This window comes from Nelusetta ayraudi, unplaced genomic scaffold (assembly GCF_046127955.1).
Source record: "Nelusetta ayraudi isolate G7.1 ecotype Tasmania unplaced genomic scaffold, CSIRO-AGI_Nayr_v1 ptg000008l, whole genome shotgun sequence".
NCBI lineage: Eukaryota > Metazoa > Chordata > Actinopteri > Tetraodontiformes > Monacanthidae > Nelusetta > Nelusetta ayraudi.
The window spans coordinates 2,804,855-2,831,319 of NW_027466058.1; the positions used below are offsets into that span (position 1 = coordinate 2,804,855).

General features: G+C 46.4%; 1 protein-coding gene across 2 annotated transcripts in view; it reads right to left on the reverse strand.

Moving 5' to 3' along the window:
- Positions 1-26,465, reverse strand: part of eys (eyes shut homolog) — a 161,776-nt gene that overhangs the window by 24,260 nt on the left and 111,051 nt on the right. For both annotated transcript variants that reach the window (XM_076018754.1, XM_076018755.1), the window contains exons 40-42: positions 21,010-21,160; positions 8,376-8,484; positions 3,075-3,298 (exon numbers count right to left, since the gene is read on the reverse strand). In XM_076018754.1, coding sequence (XP_075874869.1) covers positions 3,075-3,298; positions 8,376-8,484; positions 21,010-21,160 — 484 coding nt within the window. The remainder of the gene's footprint in view (positions 1-3,074; positions 3,299-8,375; positions 8,485-21,009; positions 21,161-26,465) is intronic.

A 26,465-nucleotide genomic window follows, 5' to 3' on the forward strand; every position in this document is an offset into this window, starting at 1 on the left:
ACACTGGGAGAGTATGCAAACCTGTTATGGCTTATAAACTCTATATATACGTTTGGATCACAAAGCGGGTGACACTTAAAAAAGAGGTACATACGTCCATAACCTGCTTTCCACACTAGAGTAGTCATACATGTTCTCATCTTTAACCGCAGGCTATTATCCTCGCAGGTTTAACGCTGAGAGTTTCTACATAACCGCTGGAAAAGAGGACAGCGTTGCAATAACGCCGGCGGAAGCGACAATCAAAACCCATTTGGTTCTGTGATATTGTGGCAATACCGGGCGGCCGGCGGAATGAAGAGGGCTCCGTGAACTCGCGGCGACCCCGGCGCGCTGCGCAGTTCAAGAGGATACTGCATTAACGCATATTCATCACGCAGATAATTGCGAGGCCCGCTCGTTTGCACATGACAAGCCAACGTGACCACAATGGCACCGGCTGTTAATTGGTATTCTCACAGCCGGTCATATTCCAATATTGGCTGTGCCCCTTTTCATTTCCTGTTTAATAAAAGCAACTGTTAATTTATAGTGTCATAACACGGTGGCAGAGACATTTAGAGCAGCGCTTCTCTGGATTACCAAAGGTGAGGGTGCACCGCGGGTCGTTAATGCCTTCCGAAAAAGACACGTCAAGATTGCTGATAAGTGAAATGTGATGGCTGGTTGATGACCTGAACCTGACGAACAAAACGGAGCAGCATCGTATCTATTTTGCTCAACACAGAGTTCTGTACAGGGTTCCAAATAACCTGACAAACCTGATGAAATACATCCCCAAAAAGTCTGGATTTGTTTCACATTTCCACTTGGGAATGCACCCAACAGAGATGTTTGCAAAGGGAAAATGGTTAAAAAAAAACCTGGAAGACAAATCTTCTGACAGACACATTGTAAGTAGCTCAATCAGACTGTGTTACTGTGCAAGCAAGCTCCTGCCACAGCCAGCCTGGAGTGAAGAGAAAAAGAAAACATTTTCTTCTTTTAATGCTGCACCATTCTGCTAAAAAAAAATCTGAATCAACAAAGAAAAAGAAAAAGGAAATCGAAATTATAAAATGATCTGAGCTGCAACAGAGGAATTACAGTTGCAGCGTCTTACATTAAGTTTTCCCTCAAGGAGAGCTCGGCCCGTCACTTCTGCTTTTGTGACGAGTCAAAGGAAAACGATTGGATGACACCATCATTTGCAGGTGTCCTAGAAGCAGCAAAATCTGTCTCACACAAAAAAAAAAAAATGTTGTGCTTTGAATGGCTGCTATGACGCCAGGGACATCCAGAAAAATGCCACGTCTCATTCATTCATTGCCGCGGCCTTGCTTCAAACGAGGCAAGAGGATCTGTCATTTAAACGCCTCCTGGTAGAAGGCTGAACAATCTGACGGGAGGTTTGAAACACAAAAGCTAAATGATGGACCAACATGGGAAGTTTATTTGCCAGAACCACGGTGCAATAACCGCAGGAAGAAGCACCTAAGGTGAAAAACTGTTGCAACGGTTCTTGAATACCCACACGGCTGCGAACACTTTTGATGGGAACTTCTTAAGACGGATAAGTGAGGTTCCATGACATGAAATCTCAGCGATCAAACGGCCTGAAAAAAAAAAAAAAAAAAAAAAACAATTCAGAGAGGGCGGAATTAAAAAAATTTCAAAGCAGTGTGTTGGAAATCAGGAGATTCTTAACAAGTGACCTTATTTTTTACTCTGGTTACAGAGGCCCTTCTAAATTCAGAGTAAAGCTTCCCTTTATCTGCAAGTCTACACATTTTTTGTTCTTCGGTTTAACCGGCGCAGCGTTACAAGCTTGAAAAGCCTTTAACAACCGAGAAAATATATTCAGCTCACATAGCTGGAGCTTTCTTTTTTTAGACAAGTCAAGTCTGTGCTTTCGTTTTAAAAACTTTATTAACAAAAAAAAAAAAAAACTTCTTAAACAGCAGAAAATTTCAGATTTCAGAATTACCCTTTGAACATGACAACTTCATTGCAATCAATATTGGGCATGATTTTTTTTATTTTATTTTTATTTTTTTTGCCTCCTGATACTGACCCAGGGAAGCGCCAGCAGGAGGAGATCCTCAATCAAAATGAGATAAGATCAGTTTTGCAGCAGTCCAAATTGCTGGTGAGAAGAGGGGTTGTAGCAATTTCATTTGTTGGCTGACTGGGTTAGAGAGTTCTCAAAGCTCCCACCGCAATGATCCATTCGTGTTTGGGAAACAACGCGAGCGGAACGATACAGTCTCGCAAACAGGGCCGCAGGAAGCAGCTGCTCGCAGAAAACACCGGTTCATGTTATTTCTGGTGTAATTCCGACATTTTTGCTATTAAAAACCTCAACACCCGCCCTGACGTGTAACAAATAAACAAGAGGCAAAAGCGAAATGTTTGCATTTTGGAACATTCCAAGCGTAAACCTTTACACCGGGGACAACACAAATTCAGGACAGGAACACGGGAAAACTAATGAATAGGTACGACACTTCCAACTTCGGGGACCGCAGCCAGTTCCAGGGGTATTTTAAGGACATTACAGTCCACCAGACTGGCCTCGATTGGGGTTTTCACAAAACAAACACACCTTATGAATAATTTCGATGATGAATAGCCCCCCCGGTGGTGAGTAGAGGAAGAGACAAACAACAAACGAGATGAAACTTCACTCAGCCGTCGGTTAATCTGAACTCCTCCGTTTGATTAGGTTGAGTTTACCCATGATGCACTGCACTGTAGTCAGTTTAGGGCATTTGGTTCGCTCAAACGATATTTTTGGGCAGCCCAATTTTTATTTTACATCTGAAATCACTGCTTGATTGAATGATCTACGGGGGCGTTGGTCAAACAGTGCTTGGTGCTGTGAAAAAAGACGTAGACAGGATGACTTACGTTGATCTGTTGCTAAAACACTCAGGCACCGTTCAACAAAACAGTGAGTTTTTGCAGCGCTAAACGGACTTTGCATCTGGGAAATGCTTGAAACGGGAAACACGGTTTTCTATTAAACGCGAGGACTTTTTGAGTTAAAAGGTCGTTTCGGGACACTTTGTGTAATTTGAGGGGTGACCTCGTACCTGACGCATGTTCCTCCGTTCCGACAGGGACGGTGCTGGCAGACAGGCGGGTCGCAGTTCTTGATGTTCCGTCCTCTCACTCCCTCAGCCAGCAGGTAAATCTCCTTGGAGTTGGCCCGGAGCTCCCGCATACATCCAATGAATCTCCTCGCTCCCCTTGAACTGCCGCCGCGGGTCTCCCACTGGGACGAAACATCTCCGAGAAATATGGGTCCAAAAGCACCCTGGAGGTGAGTGGGGAGTAGGAGGAGGAGGAGGAGGAGGGTGGTGGTGGGGGGGGGGGGGGTTTGGACAGCGGTGATCAGTATGATTATCCTGCAAATCACACCAAATCCTCCCAAGATCCCAATCCCTGCTGCTTCCTGCTCTCTTACCTACGAGTCTCGCAGCTACAACAGCCTCTCGACGTGGCAGGCGCCTATGTGTGCGAATACATTAGCATTAATGCCGCCTTAACGGCAACTTGCTGTGAATTAAGGCCGGACGAGGAAGGTTTTAAACTCGCGCGCGCCACTCTCACTCTCTCTCTCTCTCCCGTCTCGACGATAATGCAACGGGGAAGAGGTGCGATATCTGCGGAATGCTGCGAGCTCCCTTTGATGTGCAAGGTAATTGGGTAGAATTAATGGAGATAAATTCTGTGAACTTGCAGCTTATCGTGGCATAACAGTCAATTTAACAAGTGGGGCGTCATTATCTGTGCTAACAAAGCAGAGCTGCATGGGGCATGTTAGCGGTGGGCCATCTCAGATTACACAAATTGCATGTATTCCGTTCAGAAGATGTGACCCAGTGTTCGGCCCGACGAGGAAACGGCCGTCGACTGGGAACACTTATGTAACGCTCACGCTCGGGAGGATATTGCCGGACACTCATTTATGTATTACATTTACACTCGTTATATAAGTTTTATTTAACACAAATTCATCCTTGCTCGATCAGACAATCTTGCAGTTAACGGTCCAGTGCGTCACATGTAAGGGGATTCACTGGCACGAAATGGAATTAAAAGATTTATGTAAAAAAAAAAAAAAAAAAAAAAAAAAAAAATGCTTGAAGTTTCAGTTTAGCTCAGAGTAGCTTAGTAGCACTAAGCACTACCGCTGCTCGCATTATGCCTGATTAGCATTAGATGCTAATGCTAGCGCGCTAAGATTCAATTTAAGGGCGGCATTTAGCGGGAGTGCTGATTGATTTTTCAAAACTTTGCAGAGGCCACAGCTGGCAGATGTACTAGCAGGAAACGGGGATAAACACTGGGGCAGCTCTTCCCAGGTGGACGCTGCTGATGACAGAGAAATATTTGCAGAGTGAATCTGGAAATTGCCTGCTTTCTATGTGACCTGATTGCAATTTATAGTTTGATAGCTGATATGATGATGATGATAATGATGATGATGATGACATTGTGGCAACAACCATGAAAAGCCATTCATGAAAAATATCCATTTATCTTCAATGCGCCCTCCTACAGCGAGACGCCACAAGATGTTACACACTGGGCCGTAAAAGGATGATAGTACATTTCAAAATTATTCTCCCACATTTAGGATTTCTTTTTTTTTTTTTTTAATACAAATCATATACAGTGTTGAAAACGGTTTTGTACGGAAACGCATTGCTGCCACACTAGAGGAAAGCACAGGGCTCAGTGCAATGTTACGATTCGTGAAAATTTCACGAAACAATGTGACAGTTTCACGTTTTAACGTTAAAACACGATACTCAGCACTATGGGTTTTTTTTTTCTAGTGTGGCAGCAATGTTCTGCCGTAGTTTTAAGCTCTTGAGGGAAGAATATTTTTTTTTGGTCTCCCCATCATGTATGTCATTGGCATGTCGAACATTTCCCATCACCGTCGAGGGAGTAAAAACACGCGACAAAGAACCTTTCTAAGAACAGCGCGTGGCAGATCACCAAAGACGATCCCCTGTAGCTTTCCGTGTCTGCCTTGCAGGAAGTGTTTTGAAGTCACTTAAACACTAAACCACAGCCCTTTCAGGCTTAACATTTCCCCCCAGAACCACGTCCCGCTGCTTTGGACATCTTCACCATAATCAGGAAGCCAAGTGCCACTGCTGTGAGGCACTTTTGTTTGTGAGCAAACCTCGTGACAAAGTCAAAAATATGAATTTCCATGACAGACGGACGACGCTGAACCAGAATGTGGGCCTCAAGAGGTAATTCAGTGACTGGTAAAAGGAGCTTTGTGAAGCGGTGAAAACGGCGAGAATGACGTAAAATGACTGTAAAGTTTGCAGTTCGGAGCCTCGGTCTTGGGAAAAATCAGGGCATGTTGTGCGTGCGGACGTGTGGCTCTGACGTCAGCGACTTGTAACACTCATCACGGCCGCGCTGCCGCACGAGGGGAGCTGTTTGGGAGCTGCGAAAGGAGTGCTCCGTGGAGACCCAGCGAGGTGTCAGACTGCATCGTCACCGGGGATTTGGGCTCGATGCATCCTCGAAATGAAAAAAAAAAAAAAAAAGAACGTGGGGGTGGACACAAATCTCTGCGAGGAACGCGGCAAACGTAAGAGAACATGCAGAACCTGCGTGCTCTGTCAAAACCAAAAAAAAATTACAAAGCATGACAATAACAAATGGGGTAGACTTAATCAAAATAAACAGCTGCGTGTGGAATGTTATTTTTTTTTAAACAATAAAATGCACTTTATTTCAGGCGGTTGAGCTGAGCGATGACGACAGGCCGACACGCAAACGACTTTATGGCGCCTTCAAATGTGTTTACCATGTTTACGAGAGAGGTTCATTTGAATAACCCACTGATGTAATATTCATGGCCTGGCGATGAGAAGACCCACACTGACTTTGGGAGTGCGGCATGTGGATACTCGAGCGCTATTCAATAGCAGCATGAGTGGAGTGCACTCCTTATCTGATTGTAATATTTGAGCGTATTCTGCACGGGAGGGCTCTGCTTGGCCGCTAACGTAGTCAATGAAAGGACACTGTAAGGGAAGCATTGCTACAGAAAGAGACCACAAAAAAAAAAAAAAATAGATTAAAAAAATAGAGTGCAGCTCTTCTGTGGCAGCTCTTCTGTGGCCCACTAATTTCTGGAGTGTCGCACTAAATCCTGGAATTACCATCTTTTGCTAACTGCCACCGTTTTATTAGTTCAACGCAAACAGGTGGTGAAGGTAAGAACATTAATGTTGGAATAAAATGTGCCACCATGGCCTGGAGTAGATCATTGAATATTATTAAAATAAACTATTTCTATCATTAAGCTAGCAGATGCTAATTTTGTGTTTGTTAGCTGGTTTTGCACTGAAATAAAAACAAGCTATTAAAAGTACGTTCTGTTGAATGCTGTCAAGGCGGACGGAGAATTTAGCATTGCGAGCGGAAGTGGGTGGGATTTAGGTAGAAGAAAAGAAATATAAAATGTTTTTTTTAAAACCACGTCTTCCTTCCTTTAGTCTGTACTTGGGCTGTTTTAATCAATCTGCCCTGTTCAGTCAGTGGCGTGAAGTCACATTAATCTTGCTCGTGTTGCCTTAAATCTCTAATTTGTATGAAAGTGTTTTACAATCTGGACGTTGACCTACAATATTAGAACCTTGACAGGCATTAATGACCTGCTGCAATGTGAAGTTCACTTTCGCAGCCAGCCAGCGAGTGACTGGCAACCTGAGGTGAAGCATAAGCGCGACAAAGTGTTATAAATGTGTCGGCGGGACAGAAAGAAAGGAAGGAGGGGAGAGGGAGGGGGAAAAAAACGCATCTTTGCATCTGAAATTAGAAGACCATCGATCACGGTGAGGCGGGAGGGGAGGCATGTTGAGCCTGTGGGAAGGTTAAACCCCCTCCGCGTCTTTCAGGGAGAAAAACAAAATGATTAATTTAATAACAAATGTAGGTGTTGCTCATCAGACTAATGAGCCTGAGTGGGGAGAAAAAGAAGCAGATTTAGCGCTAGTTACGCGCTCGTTGTTCTGGCTGTTTTATGCCATTTGCGACGTGCTCGGCGAGTCGCGTAACAGGTGGCGAGCTTGTTCACAACCAAGAGGCTCCTGGGCTTTGCAACTCAAACGACTACTGTTTAAAACAGAACAAACAACAGGGGGAGAGGGGGGGGGGGGAACACAACTGCATGCTGGACCGGCTCTGACAACATATGGCCGGTCTGATCATGTTCCAGCTCCTGAGCTTTGATTGTATGTTAATCAGGCGCCACACAGGTAGACGTCGGGTGTTACAACGTTATTATTATCATCACAGTTTTATTCAGATAAATAATAACCGTTGCGTTTGAGCGGACTTTTCTTTTTCCTTTGATGAGCCTTTACTTTTACATAGTCAGCGGGTCCACTTGTGGCATGCAGCCAAATACTGTTGCCGTCTATGACGGAAGGTGGCGACGGCGGCTCGTGAGAAGAGCCGAGCTCGAGTGGACCGTCGGAAAAAACAGAGGTCGACGCCGAACGCCGCTTGCAATATGCTGTCCTGCCACCGGACGCCGCTACGTCTCCCGCGCTGGGGCCTTTTGTCGCCGCTGCCTTCGCCGCAGCTGTTGGTATTACGGAAAGCATCCAGCCCAAGTTGTGACGGAGACTCCGATCCCGCCAGATGTTCTCCTCAATTATGGATGCCTCCAAAGCGACGGCGCTATAATTACAGGACCAACTGGTTTTCATTATTAACGCCGAAGTGACGGCGGCTGTGTTACCTTTTTTTTTTTTTTTTTTTTTTTTTATTTAACGGCTGCGCCGCGATCCTCTGTTACCTCGCGAAGTAATTCCTCGTGCTCGCCGATGTGCCACTCAGACTGAACTGCTCTTTGGAAAACACAATTATGTTTTTATTGTCACGTTTAGTCGACGCATCGCGTCTCCAGGCAGTCAAAGGGGAACTCAACACACACCCAAACACACACACACACACACACACACACACACACACACACACACACACACACACAATAAACAACAACTATGATCTCCCTGCAAATTGTTTGTAAATTGTTTGCATTTCATTAACATTCATTAGCAGACTGCCGCACCGAAGGCTCATGTGTGTGTTTTTTTTTGTTTTGTCTTTTTGTGAACACGAGACACCTGGCGAACATATTTCCCTGCTTATCCTTGGACGTGTGCCAAGTCATCGCCGTACTCCTCCTCTGATTAAGACTTTGCTACGACAAAGGGGACTCGAAGCGCACGGTGTGTGTGTGTGTGTGTATGTGTGTGTGTGAGGGGAGGGAGCTGGCGAAGGCGCTAATTTGAGATAACGGCCGTGCGAGAGGGGTCGATTTAACTGCGGGCGGGTCGGCCTACCTCCGACACGGGGTGCGACACGAACTCCTCCAGCCGCCGTGCTGCGCCATTATCCGCGGCTATTTCAATCATACATGACCCTCCTTGTTTGCCCGCGGGCAGGCAGTATCTGTCGGGGGAGAGAGCAAAGATGGAGATAGAGAGAGAAAGAGAGAGAGAGAGAGATAGAGAGAGAGTCGGGTCAGTGAGACGGGCTGCGATGTGTCTGATGCCAACAATAAATCCAGCAAAGCATGAAAAAAACATTTCGAGGGAGACGGAAACAAAAGCGCGGCGCTGTGGGGATTCTGTCAGTGTGACCGGAGAGGATTCATCGTCAAGTATAAACTTAGTTTACTTGGAGCATTTATAGCATTATATATATATATACATATATATATATATATATATATTGTGATGGCGGTTTCTGCCTTACCCCTGGCTGTGAAGGCACCGCATATGTAATTGCCCTGTCTGCGTGGACTTCACACCTCTTTCCTTCAAGCATCTGCTTTCCAGTAGTGCTCCCCCGCTGTGCACTAGGCCATCTCCTGTGGCATGACTGCCGTCCCACTCCGAGCCTTTGTTCTACCAGTTGCCCTTCCTGTACCAAACCACCTTTGTTCCTCTTCTCCCTCCCCTTTTGACCAAACGTGCTTAAAAACCTGACTGTTCCTTTTCCCTACACACACACACACACACACACACACACACACACACACCGAGCCTGCCTTGGGTGCGTGTCCGGAGCTCCGTAATAAAACTCTCAGCAGACCCTGGATTCCTCTTGCAGAGCTTCATTTTTGCCACCACAATTTATATATATATATATATATATCCACCTTGAAGGTCAATTTATATCCATTCCTCAGATCTTTAATTTCCATGCCAGACTATGATGACACAGACTGCAATGACTAATTGGCTACAAAACGCTGTCAAAAATCTCTATTCACAGCCTCCTGTGAAAACCCATTAGCTAAAAAAAAAAAAACAACCATTGGCTTCATTGCCACCACCACCAAAAGTATACCAAACGTCAGATCATCATTTTTTTCATTGCTCCTAAAAGACCAATTATCCAAATAACTCTTTGGATTTCCAAGAAACAAAACAAAACAAAACATATTTAGCCCGTTGTTTACAGCCTCCTGAAAATGCTCAGGTTTTGGCTTCCTGCTAAAACCTGCTGCGTTTACAACAAGCTGCCCAGGGAGAAACACTTTAGTCTGGGCGAGCCAGCGGAAAAAACAAAAAAAAAATGGATGGGTCTTCTTTTTCCCCAGAAAAAGACTTGAAGAACTTGAACAGTTTCCTGTTGTCGTCAACCTGGGAGAGGTATCGTGAGAAAAGAGCGCCCCTTGTGACATCACAGTCGCAACTGCATCTTTCAGCAGCAATGTTTTTGAAAAGTGAAGCAAACAAGAGAAGCAAAGACCATTTTTTTTTGTGTTTTTTTTGGTCCCAGTCTGCTTTTCAGGAGTTTATAAAAAGACCAGGGACACATTTTATTGTCGGGTAACATTGGAAGAGATTTTTTTCACATTATGGGACCTTTATAGCGGACAAAAAAAATGAAACACAGCGAAACGATCAGACTTTTACAAATGGATTTAAAAAGGATGCTCAGAAAGTGGTGTTCTGTGTTGCAATTGTTACTTAAAATACACAAAATTCTATCTTAAAATGAATTGCGATAAAAATCGCCATACCAATAATTATTCACTCATTTGGTAAAAACAAGCGGCGAAATAAGCAAAATTGCATAGTTGCATCCGTAGTGCTCATTATGTCATGTGGGATTAATTAATGACAGAAACGAGGTCACGGAACAGATATACTTTTTAAACCTAATGAGTAGGGAGACAATTTTATCATTTGACCCCAGCGGCCCTCTGGGGGAATCCACCATTGCACCGCTCATTAATGTTGCAGCCACAGTGTTAACTAGCTGGTCTACTTGTGTCACATTGTGAGTCCCTCTCACCAATTCATCATCAAGCAGCAATACACAACAGTGGGGCTGCGCAACACGCTGCTCCGTGCACGTAATCAGGGGGTGTAATCTACACCATGCCCTTTCATTATTCCGCTCGCCGCTTTATTTCTTGCACGGCTGGTGCAAGATGCGACATATTATGACACGTACTGGCGACAGACCGAAATCAAAATTTTTTTTTTTTAACATGTCGGGTCGCTCTTTGCCACCGCGGCCCCGCCGACGATGAAGAACACACTCTGGCGTCAGGCTTTTAATGGCCAGATGGAAACAATCGGGGCAGTCGGCCTTCTGCTAATTGGAAACAGCCTTCCAGGACACCTCCCCAAGGCAAGACTCGCGCGCACAACATCAGGTAGGACTAATTACAGGTATGTAAATCACCAGGAGCTGCACTGTGCGCACACACACACACACACACACACATATATAAACACACACAGACAGCACTGCCGAACGAAGGGACATTCAAATATGTGGTTGTGAAATGCAACCTTACGTCTAAGTCAATCACCCAGGTTCACCCACCGGGGTCCCGCGCCTGCTAATATTGCAATATTTTTCTAGACCTTCCAATGAAGGGCTCGTTGCTCCTTTGTAAAAATCTCTCTCTATGTAATCGAGTCACGGAAAGGAAGACTGAAAGGTCAGAGTTGTTGATAGCGTTCGAAAACACAGATAGCAACGGCGCTGAAGCCAGTCTGTGCAACGTCGATAGCTGGACTGTGAGGTTAGCTCGGGTGAATCGGGGAGTCAAAAGCTGTTGGGTTTCTTTTTTTTTTTCTTCCACTTGCTGATGTAAATAATCAAGACGGCCAAAGCGCTAACATTGACACTATTATTCATTCATGCCGCATAAATAAGGGTGGTGGCAGACTGCATGCTGCGCTGTGGCAGACTGATACAAGCGTGTCTGCCAATCGGCGCCACGTGGCAAAAACGCTCAAGCGTCTGACTGTACTCGTGTTTACTTTCTGATTTTTTTAAAGTGAATTTTTAAAAGTTTCCGCTCATAATTTCATGGACTATTCCGCACTTGCTGTTGCGGGGTTCTTCCTGTGGAGCATATTTGCCTTTAATGTGAAGGACAAACCTGAGCGCCTCCACATTCAAAACACTGTGCAGTATTCCACACAGACTCCCTCCACGACGCTGGAAAATTCAGTTTTCATTTTACAGCTTTTTAAAAAAAAAAAAAAAAAAAACGTTTACTCTACTCTGAATGAGAGCTATACCTCAGTTTTGTTGCACACGGCACGGGCAGTGGCAATGAAAACATTGTAGGATTTCCAAATCAGTAACAAAAAAAAAAAAAAAAAAAAAAAAAAAGAAGCTTAACGATCCAATATCTACAGCCCTGTTTTTCCTGCACAGCGAATGCATCTATATAGAAAAAAACAACCACGCTGTCACCTACCCTCCCCATACCCCTTTTCCAGAGCACACTTGAGACATATATATTTTTTGTGCTTACAACGCCGGCTCTTGTTTGGCCTGCTAATGCAGCAGCGACTGTCCCTGTGAGACACGGAGAACATGCTCGCTAAGCAAACAGGATGATGTTACATGATGAGCCCTCGTGAGCGTGTTGAATGCTCCACCGGGCTAATTTACATTGGTCTTGCTCTAAGGCAGCGAGGACTATTTATAAAGACGACTTTGACTGCGTTACTTGGTGCAGCAGCCAGACACACTGGTGCACGCCCCACAGCCCCGCATTACCGTCACCGCCGCCTGAAACTCCCAAACGGAGACACGTAAACACAAACCCACGATGGATTAGATTACACAAACAAACACATGCGAGTGAATCAGAGGCGGTGGGTGCGTGGGGGGTGGGGGGGATAAGGCGAGGGTTTGTTTTAGATAAAACACTATGTGATTTCTTACTGGGCTCCCTGAGCACCGTTCAAGCGCCGGGTCTCATAGGAGAGACGGAAGCAAATTTTCAGCCCGGGGTAAACAAACAAACAAACAAACAAAAAAAAACATGAATATTTGATTTTCTCCAAACACTCCAAAAATGACAGAGTGGCTGTGATCACGCGCCACCCTCCCCACCCCCATCATCACTTATGCATTTCTTCATCTGGCTAATGCGCTAATCGCAAGTGATTTGTCATCTCTAGCGCCCCCTTTTAGATGGTGCGTGACTAATCCGACTGCTAAAAATCACCTCGGAAACATTACCTGCAATGTTAAAGGACTTTGTTTTTTTTTTAGGTGCTTCAACCTTTTAAACAAAGGTGCTGATGATTGGGTGTTTTTTCCCCTTTATTTTAACACTCCTGGGTTGTGCGCGAGTCCTTCACAGCCCCTGACAAAAATAATAACAATAACAATGACGTGGGAGGATTGTGATTAAAATATTAGAGTCGCATAACAGGTCTGAAGACATTGGCAACAGATGGCAGTAAAACATCACGCACAGCACCGCTGGCCCCTTGCAACAGTGACTGCAGGCAGAGAGGCAGGCTCATACCACCCTTCATCTCCCTTATTATTTTAATCATATTTTATTTCGCACGCTGGCAAAGAGCGGGAGCCGATGCAAACTCGCGTCAGCCGGCGAGATCTGGAAAGTCATTTTTTCAAGAGTCAAGAGCGGGTGAGTGAAGTCGGCACCCGGACGGAGAAGAAGAGAGGAGGAACCGCCTGGCAGCCTTTCATACCTGCGAGCAGAGAGCACGGAAATGGGTCACGAGGTATTGCGCATGTATGCGTGGAAGGAAAGGGGGTGGCGGTGGATGGAACGGGGTGGGGGGTGGGAGGATGGAGAGAACAACAACCGTCACATGTTGTTTTGATATTGTTTTTAGCAGAGCGAGGCTCAGGAGCCGTGCGTCAGCTGCGACTGGAACGGGGGTAACAATCCTCCGTATGCTCAATATTCATTCATTACTGTGCACTGGCACCCCCCACTCCCCAAACACACACACACACACACACACACACACACACACACACACACACACACACACACACACACACACACAAATCCCCAACAAGTGTCTGTGGCTGCGTGTTATTTATTTTTAAATTTATTTATTCCTTCGCACGATGAGCCCCGTATCAGCCCCCTAATCTCTACCTACACCGTCTCTAATGCCCGCTCTGGCGCAGCGACTTCTCCCCCCCGCACCCCCCTCCGATACCCACTCAACCCCCCCACACACACGCAACGCTGCCGCATTTGCTGCATAATTTGTGCTGTGACTGGCAAGCCTCAATTAATTTGGCTCGGTCTGTGTTCTATCATTATATCTCCCCGCAATACAATCAGACGGCGCGCGGCGAGCCTCCTGGCATTGTGAGCCCTCACAAAGGGAAATTCCCAGCGAGCGGCCGGGACGGCTGGCTGCCTCCTCAATGAATCTTTTATGGCGGTCGTGCTCGTCAACACAAGCAGGCGAACGAGCGCCGCGCGACTGATAATAAACATACGCGGGGTCCCACGAGCAGGCGGGCCCGCTCGGAGGAGGGATGCCGATTCAAGAAAAGAAAAAAAAAAAGGAAAGAATGTGGGAACGCGGAGGGGCCTCGGCCCGCACTCGAAGAACACGGCGCACGTCTTCCCCCGAGAGCGCACGTTGTTTTCCCGCAAACCCCCCGCGGCGCCGATATGGCTCTGCTGAAACGAGGTGACGACTGCTAGCGACCCATGTCAGTTTGAAGAGGGTAATCAAGGGCTGTTTGCTAATTACGGAGAGGCCACTTCAACGCCGGAGTCAGACTCTTAATAACGAATATGATGCGGCGATTGCCGACACGTTGAGCCTACTAATGCGCTGATTTTATTGTGCAGCAGCAGCATGGTGCTGAGTGACGTGAACAGGTGACTGTCGTCAATGTTTCCTCGGGGTTACCACAGGGTGAGACCATGTCCATACATGGAATGACTACATGACTGATTTTATTCTTCGAAGTAATCTTATAACAGTCGGCTTGTCACCCTTCCTATGGACTAGACAACAGCAAATCAGAAATATATCACACATGTAGGGGCGGCTCTGGCTCAGTTGGCAGAGTGGGTCGTGAATTAATGATCGAAAGGTTGGTGATTCGAATCCCGGCTCCAACCGTCCACATGTCTGAAGTGTTCTTGGGCAAGACACTGAATCCTAACTTGCTCCCAATGGGGCTGGCAGCACCTTGCATGGCAGCAGACACCCATTGGTGGATGAGTGTGAGTGAATGGATGAATGAGAGGCCATTGTAAAGCGCTTTGGGGTACCATGAAGGTGATGGAAAGTGCTATGTAAGTGCAGTCCATTTACCATGTTAAAATATACATATATCAATACGTATTGAATATATTGGACAACAATTAACAAAGAAACAAGGCGTTGTGGATGGATTGAGTGTAACAAGCCTTTTAATAACCACTTTGAATAACTTTTTTTTATTTTTTTTAGAGGTATCACATCATCGTGTTATTACAACGACTTTGTGGTTGTTTTGTAAACTGCATAACATTTGATTTTTTTTATTCATGCATTAGCCCAGTTTGTGCTTTTTCTTCACTATTCCTAGAGCGACAGAGGACGCTGCTCCAGGAGGTTCGAGATCAGAGAGGGCCAGGCGACACGGAATTCTTCCAGAAGGCCGCGCTCACTTGGAGGACACGCACAAAGGTGGCAGCGAGACGGGCCACTCCAACAGCTTGACGCTGGAACTTCCACTCAGCCAGCAAAAAAAACATTTGCGCGCCTTGTGGCTCCCTGCTGGAGCTTTTCAGTGGACACGGAAGGGAGGATGCCAGCGGATGATTTGGTTTTCACCAAGTCCAACACGAATCCGAGCGATGCAAATTCTTTGCTTCTGCTTCCATCAATTGGCCAATTAGTCGAAGGAGCGAGCCAACCTGAACCCTGGCTCATTTGCTCTACATGTTCATTTGACTCCTGAGTGAAAAACGGAGGCCAAATTGTACAGATTGGGTGATACAGTTGCAGCAGTTGCCACATATATGTCTTATAACACACGTATATATGTCAGCGTACAATAATAACTTAATAAATCTTTGGATGTATTCCTACTGCGACTCTCCCTGGCCTCTGTATCTCTCTACTGTTGATCATTTCCTTTTCACCCCAGCTACTCAAAGCAGTTGACCGCCTTTCAGTGTCTTGGTCTGATCAAGGTTTCTTCAAATAACAATTGAACGATTCATTACGAGTCGCAAACAGAGTTTTGTAGATCAGATTCGGAAAACTCAGCAAAAAAACAAAGTTTCTGACCAATCCGACAAACAGCCAAGTTCCAAGAGACGCGCATGTGGCCACGTAGTGATGACGCGTGGCTTCAGGCGGCACAAGCGCAGTCGGCGCCGTGACAGTCTGCACAGCCGTCAGCGCCAACATCAAAAACCCAGGAGACGTTGACACGAACTCAACTGCCATAAAACAAACAGAAAAAAAAAAAAAAAAAAAAAAACAGGAGGAGAAGATATCCACTGAGTCCCATTCTCACTCCCATTCCGTCTGCTGGAGACGGAGACGCGCCCGTGGACGTGGCATAAATTTGAATAATGGTATCCGCGAGGAACACTTGAGTTCACCTGCGTCGGGGCGTTGCGGCAACGCTGCGTTGTCAGTCTTGTTAGCCTTTAGCCTGCGTGTGAAGGAAACCATGTCGGCGAGCAGTGGATTGTTTGCTAAATGCACCTAAAGATTCAACCTCCTCCATCTCCGAGGCTCTGGCAGAAGGACCAGCAACAACAACAACAACAACACCGAACGACAGCAACATCTCAGGTCTTCAACCATTCAGGGTTTTTCATTCTGAATATCAACGCGCACATCACCCACTCAGATGGAAAAATATAAATAAGGCAACAATGCGAGCCTGACTGAGTGAAGGAGAAACTGCATTAAAAGAAACTGCCTGTACAGAGAAAGGGAGAAAAAACATTTAGCGCTTTAATATCACTAGAAAAACGAAACCCGAAGGACCTGGTGCCATTAGAATTTGGGCTATAATATTCCGTGTTCCTGAGCGCAAATCCACTTAGTTGTGCGCAGAATGCGGTTCAAGGCGTAGCATAAAGTGGAAGCAAATCAAAAGCAATCTCCAGCTCTGCCCACGGTGTTTACTGCCACCCTATTTGGACTGTTTTGATCATTTTCTTTAGTGCAATCGCGCTCTGCAGAAGTCCCCCCCGCCCCCCTCACAAAGGGCCATTTAACCGTACAATTATATTTTGTTCTCGTCCACGATACACTTCACGGTGTGTTTTAGTCCTCGGCCGTCGACGATTAGGTGGGTGGGGAGCGACCTGAAGACGTCCGGTCCAAATCCTTGGTCACTCACAGAAAAAAACGATAAAAGATTTCGGGCAATTTGAATGTCGTCCTTTATTGGCTTATTTTTTTATGTACTGACGTAAAGAGATGTGCCCGAACTGAGCAGAGGCCGGAGCGTGAGGGGTCGGGCTCGGGGTGGGTGGGTGGTTGGTCGCTGTGACATTTGAGCCGCGGCACCAGCTGCGTCGCTGGCGCACATGAGGCCATTTAAATGCCATTTAAACGAACCCTCCGTGTGACTTTAATGCGTTGTTTGGTGCCCATCAACGCCGCCACTGGCGGCGGCAATTATGTCATTATGGGGGGAAAAAACGCGGCAAGTGAAAGGCCGGCGTGGATAGGACATCAAGACAGTGTGGAATAACCCCCCGCCCCTCGCCAAGGGATGCTGTTGCCGTCTGGCGCTGCATGGTGCGACTGTATTTGTGTAAAAGTTGAGCCCAGTGTTTCTCTTCTTTATTCCCCCTATTCTCCCCACAGTGCCGCTGGATAAAAATATGCGCGTGCGAGTGTCATAAGAGGAGGGCGAACGAGAGGGGAGGGGCGGGCGAAACAAGCGGGAGGGGTGAGGCGGGGTGAGCCTGTGCAACAGCGACATGAAGGTGGAGGGAAGCGAGCGAGCGAGCGCACCCCCACTCCGCCACCCCTCTCCCCACCGCAGCTCAGATCTGTTCGCATTAGACGCCGCGCGCCGCTGACAGCGAGCTCCAGCAGCTGCGCGCGGCCCAACAACCATCAGAGGGAAAACTGGCTATTCGCCGTGATGTCACGCGCCCCCCCCCCCGACAACTCCCCCACCCCCTCATCCACCCCACGATTTGCATATGAATTAAACTGCTGAACCAAGAATGAATAAATAGAGGGCGAGCTCAGCTGCGGGCTCCGCTTCCTCCTCCCACAGCCTCAACCCTGCCTGCCCCGCGGTGCCTGAGCCGGAAGCCTCTGGTGATGCACGTTCCCGTTTGCACGCAGGCCAAAATCAACCGCGCATGCCGCAGAAGCATCGGCATTGCAACCTGTTTGGATTAGTGGAAAGGCAACAGGTAGGCTTGCTTACAAAATAAAACGAGGTTAAAATGCTTCGTAGTCGAGTTTTTACCCACTAACCGGAACAACTTGGTGCATTAGGCCTTTAAAGCCATAATTTCACCTGGGTGGGTCCATAAAATAAATTGAAATTGGTGACAAATAGGAGTGGTTGGCGAAGATAATTGCTTTTGATTATCAGATTATTTTTACTCGTAAAGCTGCGACCGTCCGACTCTCAGCTGAGATTCTGTCGCAGAGTTTGCTGAACTGCACAGCCAAGTCTGAACAAAGATTGAAAAATTCAGAGTAGGATGATGTGATGTTGTTGTGTCTTGTTTCAACCCGTACATGTGACAAACACACTCTTCCATTGTGAGTCCCGACAAAGACTTCCCAGTTATTTTATCGTAGCTTAACATGTAATAAAAGCTTGTTCGTTTTCTCTTAATTGAACTAGCATATATATGAATGAATGCATGGATGGATAGATAGATATGAATGGATTGATGGATGGATGGATGATGAATCAATGGATGAATAATTGATGATGTTGATGCTGATGATAGATGATGGATGATAAATAAATGGATGAAGGATGGATGATTAATGATAAATGAATGAATGGACGAATGGAGAATGGATGGATGGATGGATGGAAGGCTTTTGGGATAAAATAATGGGAACTTTACAGGGATTTTATTTTACAGGGAATTTCTTTTTAATGGCATTTTAAAGGCAAACAAAGAGGGGATTATTTCCCGACTTTTAACTTTATGAGTCGCATTTGCAAGGGAATTCTAATACATTTACTTTTAAGCTTTAAGTTTTTATCTTACAGTTGCCAGCCATTGTTTTGCCTCGTGTCAGTTTGATTCTGTACAGTCTGAACTCTCTACAGTCACCTTTTTTTTGGAATATTCATACTGTGCTCTAGAGACGTGAGAGTGTGTGTGTGTGTGTGTGTGTGTGTGTGTGTGTGTGGGGGGGGTCATGGGGGTGGTTTTGTGCATCTTGCTACACAACACCATCAGATTTCTTTTTTAAATGTGTGAATTTTCTGAAGGATGGTAAAATGCTTGTGGCTACGCATTTTAAAAATAGGTGAAAGGAAATAAAAATGGATGGAAAAGGAGATTGATTGGAACTGTTTCACACAAGCACAGGATGAAAAATGTTTGAAAGTTGTATATGAAGAAACTCACGCCCTGAGTGGAGTCATTCTGTTGGCACTTTGTTTTTTTCACCACTTCTAGAATTTATTGCCCTCTGTCTGTGACCAGAACTGTCCTGCTCTGTTGTGTGCATTTGCATTTAGTCTATAAATGCTCTTCATTTATAATATTTTGAATCATCGCAATTCAAAGCAAGCACATTAGTGCATTTTTAAATCGAATGTAAAGTCAGCCCTCTGTTGGAGAGAATGCTGAGCCCCGCCGTCAGTGTGCGGACCAGACTACCCCAGGGCGGCGTGCAACGCAGACCAACTTAATAAGAGCCTTGTAAAACACTGATGTCTTCTGTGACGTGCAAATCACAACAGCGCGCCGAAACACTCCGCCAGCAAGTCAGCCGGGACGAATGAGTGTGACTTTGAGTGCAGGCTGCGTCCATCTGGCCCATAAGGTTGAACAACAAACACACCCGGGCCTCGTTTCAGAAAAGAGGCTCAACAAACTCAGACTCTGGACTCCGAGCTGGTTCATCCCCAGATGGAAAAGTCTGCAGAGCCTGAATAGCTGATCTGAGGTGCTAGCATCAACATTGAGCAGGTTCACTCTAGTTGTACTCGAGTTGTACTCATGCACCACGGTTGCAAAACATCAATGGAGGCCCAGTTTTAACACTGGCCATGGAGAAAAAAAATGAATGAAATAAATTGCTGACTCACAGCGAGTGCCAAAGGATTTTCATCAAAGTATTTCCCTTTTTTTAAAAAAAAAATTAAATCTGACTGTAGTCTGTTCATTTGCTATTTAGCCTTATTACACTAAATATATCACAAGTCAGAACCGGTGAATTGGCTCTCAACCTGAAATTTCTTCTTATTTAGGTGCAGCGCCACAGGAGAGAAGCACAATTGGAGGCAGATGAAAATGAAATCGAAGAACAGGGTTCAGACAGCTGAGGCTCAGGCAGAGTCGACAGAGGAGAAAATGCCAGAGGTTAATTCTGCAGACTCCAGGTAGAGCCGAGTCATTTAATGCCACCCCAGAGTTGTAACCAGTTGCCAGTGGAGGGGCTGTGTCAAATTAAATGAGGAGATTGCAAGAAAATAGACGTAATCAATAATTCTGAAAGAGAATCACACAGAAACCTTTGAACAGAAACTTTTGCATGAGGATTTGTGGGATACAAAAACTAAATAAAGTATAAATATTTATGTAGCTCTTTGCTGACTGCACCGTCTGATGATGGTGCCTCTGTAAGTGGCCAGTGGCTCCTGCTAATGTGTTTCGCAATCACAGCTGCATCGCTATTTTTTGTAAAAAAAAAAAAAAAAAAATACAGACAAGCCTCTAGCCTGCACAAAACCGCGAGGTAAAGATGGCCATGTTATGACAGATAAGGTTGTGCAGACACACAAGAGATTGAAGAGAGGGAAAAAAAAATGACAGCACATCTCATCCTGAAATAATCTCTGCAACTCCCCCATGCAGCAGCACAGTGTTCTCGTCTATAGGCTCCTCCAGGAGAGGGCAGGCCGTGTGAGACATGAGGTACGTTACACGGTAGGACGAGCAGACTCGGTAAACATTGATTTTTATTCAGACAGAGAGGTGGACACTTCAAATATATGAATTGAATGCACCACGGTTCGATGGAAGTGCAGCACATTAATAAAAAAAAAAAATCAAATTTATTATGAATTGACGTGAAAATTTGATTGTTAATTCAGAACAAAACAGCCTCTGTCTTTGAGTGCAAAATACTTGCGTCTGACCTGCACTGAGTTCGTGCGGAGATGAAGAGAAGAGAGACGGAGAGGAACTCCAGTTTTAGTGGAGAAAACCAGCTTGAGGTCGACCGACTTAGTCGCCATAGCAACCAACTCAGAGTTCAAGTTGTCTGTCTTTGTGAAAGACATAAGCCAGAGTTTCCCCGCAATTCAGGGTCAAGAAACTCGGTTTTCGCTCACCTAAACGTTCCCCAGCATAACCTTTTACCTTAAATGGGCTTTTATTGTTGATCTGAGCGGCGCTTAATGGATTCCCAAAGAGAAAATGACGGACATTTTTTCTGCTCCTTCAACCTCATCAGCTGTGGATCTCACTGAATAGGGAGAGTGTTTTCTTATTTTTCCAGAAGGTGATAACGATCATACCGGACTGCGATGGTGATCCAGCGGTCATTATTGACGTTCTGCTCCAGAGCTGCACTCAAGGCCCTGCTCCCGTCGCACCCGAGCTTGGCGACAGGGTTTCCATCCTGCAGATACACGTGGAGGAACTGATCCCCAAAGTTCTGCTCCTGAGCTGCAATGAGAAGAAAATGTGATGAGCAAGCAAGTCTCTCTCTCTCTTCTTTTCCTCCCCCACCGCCTCATCCGATCCACTGCATTATTCAGGCTCCGATATTTATCATGTGCCCTCGAGCTCAACTTTCAAGAGACTGCGTGAAGAAAAAAAAAATCTGTTCTCCTGATGAGTGAAGCGAAATATCAGGAGGGAGGGAGGGAGGCCGCCGATTGTCATGAGTTGGAACAAGTGAATGTGATTACAGCCACGCTAGTGGCTGGAGAGCTGGGACTTGGACGCCGAGGCCTACGCAGGATCAATACCATGCACCGCGCGCATGCACAAGGGAATTCCAGCCGCTCCATTCCGCCTTCAAATGTCACAGCACAGTGGATGCTTTTGTTTTCACCAGGTTCAGATTTTAATAAAAACATCCAAGTCGTTACCAATTTCACCCAACCGTGAACATAATCGGAGTACACTGAGAAACCACAAATGGTCCGAGGCTCTTTCCTAACCCGAATGGTGCACAAATTAGTCAGGAGAGCAAGAAGAAGTAGAAAGGGAATTCACCCCAATAGGACTAAAAGATGATTTGGTGCACTAGTGGAACTCTATCAAGTACCTTGGCGGAAAAGACAAAGTGGAAGGGCCTGAAGTAGGTGATTGTGAAAAGGTTCTTGAGCGGAAGGACCGAAGAAGATGACTGATAAACAGCCTGCTGGGGCAGGACTTGAAAGAGAGACATTCACCTCCTCCACCTCTTCCTCCTCCTCCTCCTCAACCAGTCGAGGCTGTGAACCTCTCGCAATCCAAACCCCGAGAGGTGATTTGCATGCGGGCGACTGACAATGCGTCATTCCTAACACAGAGACTTGCAACCGAAGGGTGACGGTGTCACTGCACCGCCCACACCTCCCAGGATGATCACTCACGGCAGTCGCCTTCAAAAAGCGGCCCGACGGCTCCCTCAGCTGAGGCCAAGTCTAAAAATTGTCCCTTGTCCTTCTCAACAGACATTTTTCCACTTTCCCGCCGTGACTTCCAAGGTGATCCGCCCTTGTCATTGGTGATTTCGAAAATCTTAGAAAAAGAGCGCAGGGCTTTCAACCCCATCCAAAGCACAATTCCATGCCTCAGGGTACGACTGCAGGTGGCGCTGCAAGCCGTTCCACAGGCAGCGATGCTGAGCGCAACCAGCAGCGTTTTGGGCGTGTTCTCATAGCCTCGCCGCGCCTCACCACTGTTTGATTGTATTCTCATTGGCCCCCGGATCACAAGACTGTGGGCGGAGTCAACGCGGTAAAGCGGGACAACGTTTTCGACGGCATTATTTCTGTGCGATAGACAACAGCGCAGCGAAGTTGTTACATACCTGCTGCTCGGTCTGTGGTGGCTTTTCTGTTAAAGAAAGAACAGTTTTCCTCACTGAAGTCACAGTTGATAACTTACGCAGGCAACATTTATAATTTCTCGTTTCGTTTTCTGGGAGAGTAAAGGTGTAGTTCAACCTTTATATTTTCACCAAAAGTAAACACGAGACAGATACAACGGGAAATAGCATTTATTTAAAAACAAACAGTAAACACGCCTCCTTCTTTGAAATAGCTGCTCTAGCGAGCCAAGGACGACTTAGTTAAATGCCGCGGTGTTCGAGGCTTCCTCGCGGCGAAGAGCCACGTCCTCTCGACGATCCGTATTTCCTCTCGTCTCGAGACTCCTGGGATTCCCCAACTTAACGCGCCTCACGCAGGAGCAACTCGGTTTGTTCCGTGCGCTTCGCCATTTGCCGCTCGTCGTTTTCGCCAATATGGTTGAACACACTCGCGAACACGGAAGTTCCGTGTCGAAGGAGTTGGCGTCCATTGTCCGCTCCGACAGGGAAAATCGACGAGGACACTGAGCCAATCCAGTGCCCTGCTCGTCGCTACGTCACCACTAAACTCGCTTCGTCTCGCTTGGACCCTGAGCGCTTGAGGATACCAAAACGCCGCCCCCTACAACCGTGTAGTGGCCAGTGCGAACGCCCTACAACCGCACCGTGGCGAGGCGAGGCTATGAGAACGCCCCGCGAGCGGGAGGACGTCCAGCTTTGCTGCAGCGGTAAAATTTTACTGTAAAACTCTCCCGTTGACTGCCTTCGCGCTACACGCAGGACGCCTCTATCCAAACCGGTTCTTACACGGGACTTTTTTCCCCCCCGCCGCCTTCCAGACTCCACTGCACTTTATCACAATAGCGCTTTCCTGCTGGGTTTGCACAGAACAGACAGTGAGGTAGCGGGAGCGACATGGGTCACAAAGCATTAATTATCTGACGTTGGCTTACAATGTTTGGAAGGGGGGGCGGCGGGAAGAGCGGGTACATTCAGTCCGGTACGACAGTGGCGGAGTGCAGCACTTTACAGCCAGACTGAGTCAGCGCAGACGTGGTTGCAAGGCAGCGGGATGGGGATGAGGAGGAGGAGGAGGGGGAGGCGGCGAGGAAGACCTCAGAACTAAGCAAAAACACTTGGAAGCAAATGCAGCAAGACGTACGTCAGCCAAAATTTGACGTAGGGGATTGTGGGTAAGATATCCAGAGGGTGGAACTGGGAAGAGACGACACAAGCAGGGCTGATTCAATGATAAGGAATGTCGAAGAGGAGCTGGCTTGTGAAGCTCACCGACGGAATCATTTTGACGGCCACGATGTTTATGACCCTCGCATTACCTCCCCAAGACTGTTTTGATAAATGGAGCTCGGGGTTCGATCACGTAGACTGGCGCCCGCCGCTCATTTAAGGCCATGCTGAACTTGATTGCCACATTCCGAGTGTGTTTTTTAAAGAGCAATGGACTTGCACATCGCCATTTAATAAAGTGAACAAGTCAAGTCTCTCTGCTTGGATTGCTTAATGGGGTTTCTGAAGCAATCAGCGCTCGAGGAGTTTAACACTTTGCGATGGCCCCTGACGGACGACGCAAGTGGCTTTTCAGCGCACGTTTGTGCTTTAATATTTAATCACTCACCTTAATTTCGCAGATGCATTCATCCGGCGCTTTGGATATTGGTTAAAAGTAATTTGTTAAATCTGCTGCCGTGAACAGCAATGGCAGGTAGGAATAAGCCACAATGCCGCACTTCTTTCCAAAAGGAAATAGATGTAAATAGCATTTAAATGACCTTAAAGGCTCATTCCATAAGGTTTTAAGAGCATCTCATAGGGCGGAAGAATAATGCAAACACAATGTGTATGTTAATCCACCTTTGATATCACATTATTCCGGATGGAACCCAGGCAGAGCCACAGAAACCATGCATGCAGACCTGCCCATTCATAGAAAGGTTTCTCACCAGTGCATGAAAACCAATCATTCTTATTACTTTCAGTGACTTCAACTAAAAACCTTACATTACGTATTTTTTCCCTCTGAACATTCCGCGATGGGCCTTTAAAGCGTCAAGAGTGCAGCGGCTAACCGCGATCACAACATTTATGTCCTCAGTTAAACGTGCGCAATTAACGGGACAAACTAACCAGGGGAAAAAAGGGGGAAAAAAAGTCGATGCTAAACGTCTGAACCTGATTAACGAGGCAGTAAAGACAACAGGAGCGAGTTCCGTCGGCAGCGGCGCAAGCCATTTTCTCCTCTTCGCGCCGCTTGTTTCCCGCCCGCAGCCATAACTCATTTGTTGACAAACATTATTTACCGCCACAGATGTCAGCGTTGCCCCCGTCCTTTATTTTGCCATTTTTCTCCGACGGGGCTGCTGTTCCCCGCCGTCCCCGTGGCCCTGTTACTCCGCGCCGAGCCTAACGGAGCGTTCGTCCTTCTGTCAGCTCCTGTCACCTGCTCTCCCCCTCCTTCCATCCTTTATCGGCCCTCCCCTCCCCTCCCCTCCCCGGACCCACCTGCGCGTGTTTCTCTTCTCTCTGGCTGACAATGGAAGTCCGCTGGGGTGGGGGTGGTGGGGTGGGGGGGTGGGGGGGGGGAGTGTTTGCTTCTGGGAGAGGCGCGAGCGGGGTGGAGGGAACGAGGAACCGGCCCCGCCGAGAGACCTCGACGCATCTCGGCGCGCGTCTTTAGGTTGTCTCCTGATTAACTTTGTCTGTTTGATCTCTGGAGTTTTCTTTTCAGCTCCCATCCTCTGATGTGAAAAAAAAAAGGATGGCGCACTGTAAGCCAGGAAGCATTACCAGATAAAAGGCACCGTGCCCTCTATATATTCTCTCTGAACATTCATCTCTTCTCATGACAAGTCGGCTCTCCGGCTTCTGCACGCTGCCTTCGGTGCAACACCGCTGAGATGGATTTGAATGAAGCTCGGAGTTGTTAACAGAAGAAAAAAAATGCTTAAAATCATTAAATATATTATTTAAAGGAACTTTTTTTTTCTTTTTTTTTTTTACCAGCGGGTGAAAGTGATTAAAGTAATTATAGCAATTAACGTGCCATTTAAAGTAATTAACTGCAGTTTACAGAATCAACTTCACACCTTCTGACACCCTGCTGAAATGAACGCTCAACTTGAATCTTCAGCTTGCATTTAATTTGAATTTATGAATTTGGTTTTAAGCCTGGTTTAAAAAGGTTTCATAAGCAGTGGATGTAAAAAACAAAAAAACCCCTTAGCGTTTCCTTTCGTTCATCTACTAATTAAATCAACAAGCAAAACTAAGGTGCACTGCACATGTGTTACTGAGAAGTATCACGGCAGGCACATTACGACAGGAAGTGGTTTTAGCAGACATAAAACGTCAAAAATGAAACTCAGAGAAAGAGAAAAAAAAAAAACTATGGACAGACCAAGACGGTTGCCAGAGACAGTAATGAAAAACTATTGTGGAAATATGTTTTCAGAGAGAGTAAAGATGAAATTGTCATGGAATCCACAAGGCGCGGGGGCCCTGCGGCTGGATGTTCCAGAGCGGAGAGGCTCTGGAGGTTTGCTGCAGCGCCGCCACTGCTCTTCCCTTCAACTGATGCGCTCACATTTTAATGTTCCTCACATTATTTCCTGGAAAAATGCCTCCTTAACCTAGTCATGTGCAAATTACCGACTTGACACAGAATCCACATGCTGCCGCGTACACGTCAGAGGCGTCAGAGTTAATTCTGAGTGGGGAGAAATGCTTTGGGTAACCCCCCCTTTTTTCTCTCCTTTTTTTTTAATTGAAAGGCTCCTGCGAGCGGGAGGAAACCTTTCAGCTGACTAATTGGGGAACTTGCGTCAAACACTGTTCTTTTATTATTTGTTTTACGCTTCTCTCTGTGTATATTCAAAGGCTTGCCTGAGTAACCTTTCAAGTGCACCGATCTAACGTAAAGCGTTCATTAAA